The 10,779-nt window shown below is 43.6% G+C and overlaps 1 protein-coding gene across 1 annotated transcript; it reads right to left on the reverse strand.

Annotated features, from left to right (window-relative positions):
- Nucleotides 1-21: 21 nt before the first annotated feature.
- Nucleotides 22-10,558, reverse strand: dgcr8 (DGCR8 microprocessor complex subunit). Its single transcript, XM_012875319.3, has 14 exons — nucleotides 10,420-10,558; nucleotides 9,125-10,085; nucleotides 7,829-7,997; nucleotides 6,887-7,029; nucleotides 6,357-6,675; nucleotides 5,722-5,919; nucleotides 5,508-5,609; nucleotides 5,117-5,215; nucleotides 4,110-4,192; nucleotides 3,901-4,001; nucleotides 3,566-3,672; nucleotides 3,343-3,470; nucleotides 3,016-3,129; nucleotides 22-1,601 (listed from the first exon to the last, which is right to left on the reverse strand). The coding sequence occupies exons 2-14, from the start codon at nucleotides 9,815-9,817 to the stop codon at nucleotides 1,518-1,520; spliced, it is 2,340 nt and encodes a 779-aa protein (XP_012730773.2). The 5' UTR covers nucleotides 9,818-10,085; nucleotides 10,420-10,558; the 3' UTR covers nucleotides 22-1,517.
- Nucleotides 10,559-10,779: the final 221 nt, after the last annotated feature.

Raw genomic sequence — 10,779 nt, forward strand, 5'->3', positions numbered from 1 at the left:
GCTGAATTAAAAACAAAGCAGTTTGTCGGTAAAGACATTTTATTTTGCATAACAAACATCACTAAGGTCAGGAGTTCGGGTTGCAACACAGTTTCTAGGCAGCAACGTTTCAAACAATTTATTGATACAACTCCACATAAAACCAGTACGGCATATCGTTTCTCACCTGACACCACGACGCGGTGAGACAAGACACGTACAGATGGGGAAACATTCGTAAAGCAATCCACACAATCACAAGAGCGCTGCTTAGACGTTTAGATGGCTCCTACATGTGTAGAAAAAGCACAGCAGTTTCTGCTCCAGCTACTGCCACAGTTCAGCCTTGTCCTGCAACGTGAAGATTTCTAGAAAATGCATAAGACTGGATGTAAGCTTTGGTATACACTGTTCCTCCAACGTACGCCAGGCTGCAGTCAGGACTTTTTCTCTATAGATATATTTAGTTAGCATGATCTACTGGAACAATGATTGCAGACATACGAAAAAAGGTCACAACCCATTAAGACACCTCTGAAAAAGTCTGCACACTTCCAGCCCGCCTTGACTTAAATGTACCAATTGCCTAAGAGTAAATGCTTTATCAAGTAAACGGGGCTTGGTCTTTCCACTTCCTGCCGAAGGGGTGTTTTAGGTCCAATCTCCTTTAGAGTCTCAGCCCTTCATAAAATGAAATTTACTAAGGCAACATGTAGCTGACTGTGTTGTGTTGAGGGGCTAAATGAAAAGAAAACCTGAACATAGCAGTAGTGTGGAATTAAAAAGCAACTAAGAGCAAGAAATGTTGAACCCAACAGTACTCTGGACCGGGTTTACTCCAGTGTCAGGGTGGAGAAAGAAAACCAAACGTGACGAAGCCCGGCTTTCAGGCGGCTCTTCTCTGAACAGCGTGACGACTGGAAAACAACGGAAAACCAGACAAGTGCATACAAACGCTCACTTCATGACGCACGTTCCTGTCATGCAAACGAACGCGACGACTTTTCCGTTCGGTGACTAACGAAACGGTACACACACATTATTCGCCACCCAAAATATTCAGAGCCGTCATTAAAATAGCCAATAAACGAGGATCAGCTGTCCAACTAAACGAATGGTATAAATACGAGCATTAGTAGTCCCTTTCCAAAAACTTCAAGCACTAAAAAGATTGACTTTAAAATAACACTTTGACAATAAAACCAATGTTTGCATTGGCGTTTACAGTTAAAGAAGCATGCATTTCTGTTCTGCTGTGGTTCATATTCTATCAAGTCCTGTTGTTTAGGATGCATCTAGAGAGGTAGACTGTTTATTTTTTTTTTAATCAATCTCTAGGCTCCAGTAAGTGCATTCAGTCCTCCTCTCACTCCTACTTGCTCAACCTATAAACTGTAGCTGAAGGAAGCAAGCAGCTCTAACCGGTCGGATCAGTGTGACACTTTAATTCCTCGTTGGACGCCGTGATGCTGTTGTGATGGTTGACAGTGACCGGGGGGGGGGGTTTCAGTGCCGTGGTTCGTCAGTGATTCTGAGACTTAAACGTCGACAGTGCAAAGAGGCTCGCTCCCGGGCTGGGCCGACTCCGTTATGGTCATCTTGGGCTTGTTTCTCGTTTCCTCCTGAGGTGGAACAAGAAGTGGTCAGAAGAGACGAGGAACGCGTTCAGAATGGCAGTGATGTGGTCAAGTATAGCGTTACAGGTGTCCAAGGATGAGCAGTACGCTAGAAAAAGCCTGTTCAAAGAAATGGCACAACCCTCCAGTGAGCTGCATATAAAATGCTATTTTAGTCAGTTGCGCTTCCTGTTTCATCATGCTTGTATTTACATAGATTTAAAAATGACAAAAGCCTTAAAAAACATATTACGTAAAGTTAAGGTGAGCTTAGTCAGTACAGGTAGCCGTTCGTATGACACAGTACTGATGAAGCAGCTAATGTATACTGAGAGGAGCAAATAATACATTTTGATGAGAAATAGTCATCCTGTCTACCAATATTTGCTAACTACATTTAGCTAGAGCACGATTAATTGAGTTTTTTGTTGCAAAATGTGACTGAATGCAGTCATATTGTCCAGTTTAATAGTGTAGAATTACTTGTAGTGAAGGAACCTGTTTGATACGGGTAAACTAATGTTTAGAGAAAATGTGTGAGGCTCTGAATGCAAGCAGGGATTGGTTTATGACAGGGGTGTCCAAACTTTTTGGCACTTGGGCCGAAATCATCAAGTCAGAGGTCCTCAAGGGCCACATATTGATTAAATAAATAAACAACCAAAAAATTATGTGAATATTTTTACCTGCTCTACAAAATATGATCATTTTAGTTAAATTATTTGAGAATTTGAGAAAATGTCCTTGGACAGATGTGCTGTTTATTAAGAATTAAATAGAATGTAAAAAAGTGTGGTTATTAAAATAATCACTCTCTGTTTTACCTAACATTTTAAATTGCAAGATTTTTACCTGTCTATAATAATTTTGCCCTAATTAAGAATAAAAAGTTGGCATTTGCATCAGCCACCTGTGCTGGTGGACCAAATCTTTCTTAAAATGGAGTTGGAGGGCCACACAAAATCAGCACAGGGGCCGCAAATGGCCCCTTAAAAAAAGGTCCAGAGAACCCCTGGAGTAGAAGAACGTTTCCTGTATTAATTTTCTTGTGTTTATGTTGAATGGGTGCGCACTTATCGGTGGATTTTGTATGGACCTCAAAACCAAAATTATTAATACCTGGAGAGAAATGCTGTAAATTAAGTACAATATCTACAATTTGTTTGCTGAATCTTCTTTTACGAAACTGAATAAGGAAAAAATATAACAGTCAATACTTATGTGCATCTAGAAACTACATTGAAAAGGGGATCAGCTTCTATAATCAGTATAAGCGGCTCTAGAAACTACAGCAACGTTGGCCTTAAGGCTGAATAAGAACAACGGCGTTCAGACTTCCTTCCAGTTGAGTGTGGGACACAGAAACAACGGCCTCCCATTATCAGGACTAAACGTGCAGCAGGACGGCGCCAACTCTTACCCTCTGAGCTGCCAGTTTCTTCATTTCTTCTTGCAGTTTGTTCAAGATGTGAAGGTTGGGCTTGTTCTTTTTGGCAAACTGCTGCAGCTCTATCACACTCTTGTCTGAATTCTCCTGAAAACAATCATTCTGGTTATCCTGTGCACTTGCAGAATGATACACAGTAGATGCTATGCAGCCAGCCACCCAAGGTTTTATTTTTGCAACTTAAAAAAAAAAAGAAAAGAAAAATGCTGCAGCGACGTTCCAAACCACGCAGCTCTGCACCGTCACGTAGAAAACATGACTAGTTAGGAAGCCTTACAGCCCGTTCTGATAACGTCTCACCTTTTTGACCATCTTGTTGCTTTCTCTGCCGTACATGCGCAGCAGGGAGCCCCAGTTCTTAACGTGGGGGTGAAGCATCTGCAGGATCTTCTGAGACGCTAGCTGTTTACCAACCCTCTTGTTCTTGCCTAGTGGCAGAGAAAACCAAGGAACATAATTAACTCGAGAACTCGGCATGAGTGGCTCTGAAAGGCACAAAAACGGTCTAGGAGTTTCAACTTACACCAGCCTCGCACCGTGTGCTTCCCACATGTCATAACGTATTCACTCTTCTGGTTCTTTCCTGGGATCACCTCAAATTTAATGCTGGTATCCCCCATCCCATGGTTTCTGCAACAAATACCAAAACATTACTTTTTTACGCAAACGCATGAATCCTGTTGGTGTTACAGAAAAATACTTTGTTGCCACCCTAGTTTAGGATGACCCTCTGTCTCTATATTAATTTAGACAAAAGTCATATATGCCATTAACCAAAGCAACAGGAAAAAAAAAAAAAAAAAAAAAAAAAGTTAAACAACATTAAATACGATACAAAAAAGAATCCCTCTGGTTTACCTTTTAAGGCACTCATGAAGAATCTGATATGGCGAAAGTAGACCGGCTTTGTTGGTCAGCTCGTACACTCGTGAGTCTTCTATACTGATATGGTTAAAATACTGCAGGACAGAGCACAATCAACAGTACAAATATTAGGTCACACTCAGAGAGAAGTCCTTTCCTTGTTAAAAATTAAAAAAGGTTCTAGTATCAATGCGTCGTTTTACCTCTAGTTCATCTCCCTCCACGGGTTTCTCCTCAGACGTCTGCTTCACAAAATCAGGGATGAGAATTTCCAGTGTGGCTCGGGCTGAAGAGCACAGCAGGTTACGTGTGTTAGCAGCTCTACAGTCACATTAACTCACTTTCTATACGTACCACCACATGCATTTACTGCATTAAATATACACAGCGTGCGGTCATTTTATCTTATGACATTAATATTCATTAATATGTAGACACAGAAATGAAGAATTTACTTTAAAGGTGAGCTTTTATGCTTCCTTTTAAAACATTTAGGATCGGTCTTTGGGCAAAACATGTTCATTACGTTTATTTTGCACAAAAACGTTCTCAGATAGATTCTGATATATTCTCCTATTTTGAGCTCCCTTCAGAATGAGCTGTGTTTAGGGTTCTGTCAATTTTATGCAACTTAACCTCTACAGCAACACTTAATAGATGTGAAAATGGCTGCAAATAGATGTTTCCGTTTTATTTTTTGTCATCTGGTCTAACTCGGACCAACCTCTTAAAAATCTGTACCATTGAAGGGATTGGTACCTTTAAAATGTTTGTGGACAAAAAAACATTTATTAAGACCCAGATTAAAGACTCAATGTCCAATTCAACCTACATTTGAAGTTGTCTTAAGTCCAAAAAGCAGTTAAATGTCCCTTTTTTGAAAAGGGACAGAAAATCCTGGAACATATTAAACATAAAATGATAAAGAATGGCATTTAGATATAAATCAATGTTCCTCAGCATTTACTGTGCTTTAGATTTTTTTGATGTTTAAAAAAATTTAGGGTGGTAAAATCTAAAAATAATAATAATAATTCATAAGAACCCCCTAGCCAGACCTAGAAAATAAAGTTTGAAATAAAGTTTGAAAGGCTGTGCAGGGACAGGTAACCTCAGGCTCTCGTCTCTTGATCCACCACGCAGACAAACAGTAGATCCACAGCTAATTCACCACAGACGACACAACAGAAAGCTGTAAATGAAGAGTTACCGGCTTTGTTTTTGGCCAGTTTTTTGCTGCTCGCTGTTCCTGTGCCGTAAGTGACTCCGTCTATAATGACTGACGCACCGAAGGGTTCACTCGAGTTCTCTGTGGAGCACAAAAATACAGTCTGGTTGAAAGATTTACAAAGAACATTTGCAAGACATTGTAGAAATACAAAGTGAAAATTATATTTAAAAAATCCATAGGAGAACCAGGTTATTGTTGCCTTTAGCTCACATGCAAATCTAGCATAACTAAAGTGTGTGGGTACTTCCAATCATCTTTTAAAGCCAGATCACAGGCAGCTAAAATGTACATATTATGGGGAACACCCAGGTTACTGTACCATAAACCTTGAGCTGCCTCCACTAACTTCAGCGACTAAAGGACAACTTACCACAATCAAAGAAGTTGTAAACAGGCCGAACCTTCAGGACCCGCTGCATATATTCATGCAAGATGCAAACTTCAGACTTCCCATTAGGATTGATGACAAACTCTGTTTGAATACAAACATTTAACTGGATCAAAAAAAAAAACAACTTCAACATGTCTGCTACAGAATACCCAGGCAGGCATTGTATGGCGGTCGCCGTGACTACACGTCTTACCCTTCTTGGTTGGAGCGTCTTGGACTGACAGCGTGATGAGCTTCTGGTTGGCGGGAAGGATGGGCCTCTCGGATTCGGCCTGCTTCCTCTTCATGTCCCTGTTGAACTGTCTGCGCTCGGCCCAGGTGCGAAACTTCTTGACGGTCACTTGCTCAAAGTCGAAGCATTTCTCCAGGTAAAGGCGGAAATCTTCAAGTTCTGAAAGGGATTTTTTTTAGCAAATAATATCCTGTTTTATTTTAAAAAAAATAGAGGGGGGGAACAAACAAGCACCAAAGTGAAGCACCAGAGGGTTCACTCGAGTTCTCTGCGAGGCACAAAGATATAGCCTGCTGTGCTGATAGATGTATCGCGCCATTAATTAATTTATCGCTTATTGTGACAGGCCTGTTGTGCAGATTTACAAAGATTATTCAAAAGTAGGTGCAAGAAGTTGTAGAAATACAAAGTACTATGATGCAAGAAGTAAACTGTAGATAAAAAAATCCACAGGAGAGAGGTTATCGTTGCCTTTAGCCCAGATGTAAGATCTAGCATAACTAAACTGTGTGGAAAGGGTTCATTGGGGGAAAAATTCCAAACATTTCTTTAAAACCTGGATCAAACACGGATCCTTCGTCATTACCCGTCCTCACCTACGGATTCATCTTTGCACACCTCCACCTTGGCCCTGACCTGCCCCAGAGCTCCCTGGGCGGTGTCGTACGCCTGCGCCTCCTTATTCGGCGTGTCGTTGTCGTCCACGCTCTCTCCGTCTGGGCCGCCCTCGCTGACGGTGGACGAGGGAAGCTCGGCCTGCTCCTCTGCCGACTTGTCCGCTTTCTCCGCGTCGCTGGCCTTCGCCGGAGGCTCCTCCACGTTAGAGGTCACCTCCCCGTTCAGCTCCTTCTCCTCCTGGTCCTTCATTTTTTTGTAGTGTAAGCAGGGGATGCTGCTGGTGGGCGGGTCGTGTTTCTGAATGAGAAAACACCAAGATGTCAGAAACACACGTAGACGCCCGTCTGCCTTTCAGGTGCTGAATCTCCCGACTGAGAAGATGTGCATCCGTTGTGAGCATTAAAGTGACCTGTTTTTATTCCTAAGTGTATTTTATCGTTTTTCGACGTGTGTACAATTATCACCTGACTGAATACATGCATGCAAGCAACGCTCGTCTCGCTCTCACCCTAATGCTGCCCGTTCCAAGGAAGTAGGGTCTGGACCAGGTGACCACTCTGGTCTCTCGGTGCAGGTAGACTGGAATGCCTGAATTATGGAATGTCATGATCCAACCATCAGGAAGAGGCTCAGTGGGTGGACGGCCTCGACCTGCCACACGGAGAAACGTAAAGGCAGGCACCGTTATGACAAGGCCACCGCGGCGGATGATCAGGAACGGCTCGGCTGCTGAAGACACTTAACAGGAACCAGGCTTGTAGAAGCCAACGAGTAGACGGGTTAGTGAGACCACTGGAGCATCACTACAGACCATTTTATTCACACCCACGAAACAAAATTATTTAGTTTAAATGGATTCTGGTTTTAGGATTCAGTAAAGCTAATGTAGTAGAAAAAAAATTACAAAAAATCAAACTTCTAGAGTACGGTTGAGTGGGATATAAATCCCGTGTAAAGAAATAACCCTTTCTGATCAAATCAACGGTGCCACTGCAGCTATCAGTAACCATTATCAAAAAATATATATCTAAATAAATGTAGCTGACACATTTCTTGCATTTACACACCAGCTGGATGTGCATGAAAATAAGAATATGTGGAAAAACACGTCCTGGCTGCTGTCTGTTAGTGGAGGGTCTGTGATGCTCAGGGCCAGTTTCTCTTCTAAAGGCCCGGCCAGCCTTAATGGTGCATCATAACCTCTGAAATACCAAATATTAACCAGAAGCCTGGTCAACTCTTCCACAGATCAGACTAAGGGACATCACTAGGTCTTTCAACAGGATGATAAAAAAAACAACATGACCAATTTAACACTTTTCCATACTGCTACCCAATCCAACCCGTTCATATATCTCCACTAGGGGAGCCTGCAGCCCAGCAGCCACTCTCAGCTCACCACCACCCTACAGCACCAAACAGCAAACACTTTAACACCCCCACCACTCACTCTTCAGGACAGTCTTGATTTTGGTCACCATCGGCTGGACGCCCCCTTCGCCGTCTCCGTCGGACTGATGATCACTGTCCCCGGGATATTTGTCCTCTGCGAGGCGCATCTTTTTCGGGACCGGCATGCCCTCTTCCAGAAGAGCATCCACGTCGTTGTCAAAGCCCTCCTGGAAGAGGAGGCGGTTAGGACCGGCAAACAGCCACAGCTCAAAACACGCTTAGGAATGCCTTCTCTTGGGGGGGATAAGACAGAGCCAAGCACAGCAGATATAAGGAGAGACTCTGCAGTTCCTCTTCAGGTCATAAAACAGAACATAAAAGCTGGTAATACGGAACGACGTACTCTAAATGAACATTTTATGCACAATTTATTACTCTTTTATTACAAGGAATGATCACTTGGGTTTTAAAGGCAACCCAGCCTTTGAGAAATACTAGAAAACGTCACTGACCTCTTTTGTCATGACACTTCTCAATTTCAATTATGACAACAGCTTGAATGTGACTGATCAGAGAAGACGCTGATTCCTTACAGTATTTACACCTGTTTAAACTTTAATTCATATTCTCAGACTAGAACCACAAACCTAAATGCATTTTATTGGGATTTTGTTTAAGCAGTGATCGCATATGAACACATCAAAGTCATCGTACCAAAGTGTATTACAGCCACGTGGCGCATTGTACCATGGAGTAGCCTTAGTGCTTAAAAAATAAAGACAGAAATAAAAATCACAATGTAATCATGTGGGAAAGGGTGATCTGGGCAGATGAGATCAACATCTGTCTTTTTGGGCCTACATACTAAACACTGTGTGTCCGTCACAGCGAACACACACCTTGATCCATGGGGATGGGAAGATAGTTTTCTTCAACAGGACAAGGGAAGCTGGTGGGGAGATAAGTGGAGCTTATTAAAATGCGGTCCTGAAAAAAAAGAGATGCTGCCCTGTCCAATTTTTATGAACTTCAGGATGGAGATGTGGAAAGCTGGTAGAGACACAGCCCAGAAGACTGGGACCTACAATTTTTATTCAGTCAACAATTATTTAAAACTGTGTTTTACTTCCCAGTTCTGCTCCAATTGCTGCTGTTCCAGCAAATTTAAATCCCAATGAAATACATCACAGTTTGAGCTGGTGACGTTACAACATATGTACGACATGTAATTATGCAAACAGATCGATGAAACGACATCGGGGAGTCTGAACAACTCTGAGTTTGGACTACAGAGCGAGGGGCTGCGTGAGCGTGAAAGCGAGCGGGCGCGGTGCGACGGCGACCTCAGACGTACCTCGTAGGCGTAGGGCGCCGCCTCCTCATCCGCTTGCTCCTGCTGAACTATGGCGCCAGACTTAAAGCTGCCCTGGTCCCGATCCAGGAGGTTGTCGTAGAAGTCCTCCAACTCATCCAGGACCGCAAACTCTACCTTATTCTCCAGGTCCGCCGCGCTCTCCTCCGACCCCGTGCCCGCCGCGTTCTCGGCTCCGCCGCTGCCCTCGGCGACCTCTGCCGAGTTTGCCGCGTCTCGTACCTCACCATTGAGACAAGTTAAGCAATCACCACTTCCTGCCTCCTGCCCCTCACCTGTGTATAAAATCTTCCTGTCTTTGCTGCTGCTGCTGCTACTGCTGCTGCTCTCAGTGAAGCTCACCCTGATCTTAACATCTCTGAGCTGCTTCAGGTCTGGCAGAAACTTGGTGACCGGGGGGGCGTGGCGGGCTGTCCTGGGGCACTGTGGGTTGGCACTGGCCTCGCTGGAAAGGTGGCTACAGAAAATGAGCGAGCCCTTGCTCACCAGCTCCTGCGTCTTTGCTTCCCCTTCCCCTGGGGTGTCTGTGGGTCCATCACCACCAGAGCTAACGTCCATTACCTCTGCGTCACTGGACGTTTGCAGGGGAGGTGGTGGAGGTGCTCTGCTCTGGTCTAGGCCAGAGTCATCAGGTGGCTCCAAGGGGAGAGGGGGGAGCACGTCATCTACATCCATTTTTTTTATTTTTGTGTTGTTGTTGTCGTTTAAATTAAGAACCTAAACCTTATGGAAACGGATAATTGTGAAGCAATCCCTAGAGATCCCCACTGCAGAAGATCATCCCTGTATAGAGCGCGTACCAGATGTGAATATGCTAAGCTGACTACATTGCTCTTTTCATTAATGTAGACAGCTTTCAGAATCACTGTCTCAATTATTGGAAATCACAATGCATTCAGCTTATACTGGGACAGAGGCACTGGCCATTCTCCGCTGCGGACATCTAGGGAGATAAAAGGGGATAACGACCACAGAGAATAGATGTGAGATTCAAAAACATAGTCATGATGGCATATGTCAATGTAATAAAACAAACACACATCAATCTGTTTGCACGAAAATTTCACAAACGTTCATTCAAATGAACAAAACAAGACAAAATAATATAATCGTAGCTTAAAATGGAGAGTGTGCATCCCTTCGGACTCGCGGCTCATTAGGCCTGTACACGGCACCGCGAGCGTCTATGCTAACTTGCTAACAAGCTAGCATGGACGCATAAAAACACATTTCACAGACCAGTAAATAGCTCGATAAAACGCCGGGGAAGTACTCACTGATGAATATGACAAACGTATCTCCTCTTGGGGTTCTACCAGCTTTTAAAACGATTTTATTTCCCAGCCACTACCACACGGCTCCCGTAGCAGCCCCGCCATCTTGAGGGAAAACCTAGCGGCAGGCATTTCCCGCCCCGCCCACTTGCACCGGCTTTTTTCGATGACTGACTGGTCAGCGGACCAATGGCTGCGTTCCCCCCGCTGTTACGGCATCCATTGTTCAGCCAATCAACAGAGTCTGTTCACCATCTCCACCATCAACCACGTACGGACATTCAGAGCGCACAGAAACTGGACTTTTTTCACTTTGATCTTGCATTAATTTTAAAATGTAATAAGTTGTATCGCATAATTACT

The sequence above is a fragment of the Fundulus heteroclitus genome, chromosome 12 (assembly GCF_011125445.2).
Source record: "Fundulus heteroclitus isolate FHET01 chromosome 12, MU-UCD_Fhet_4.1, whole genome shotgun sequence".
Taxonomy (NCBI): domain Eukaryota; kingdom Metazoa; phylum Chordata; class Actinopteri; order Cyprinodontiformes; family Fundulidae; genus Fundulus; species Fundulus heteroclitus.

Bases quoted from the DNA above. Each gene is read 5' to 3' on its own strand.
- dgcr8 (XM_012875319.3), bottom strand. From the start codon at position 9,817: ATGGATGTAGATGACGTGCTCCCCCCTCTCCCCTTGGAGCCACCTGAT. The intron at 5,216-5,507 runs GTAAGTTGTCCT...TGTGCTCCACAG, and splicing joins TTACAACTTCTTTGATTGTG to AGAACTCGAGTGAACCCTTC. The intron at 3,673-3,900 runs GTAAACCAGAGG...TATTTGTTGCAG, and splicing joins CTTCATGAGTGCCTTAAAAG to AAACCATGGGATGGGGGATA.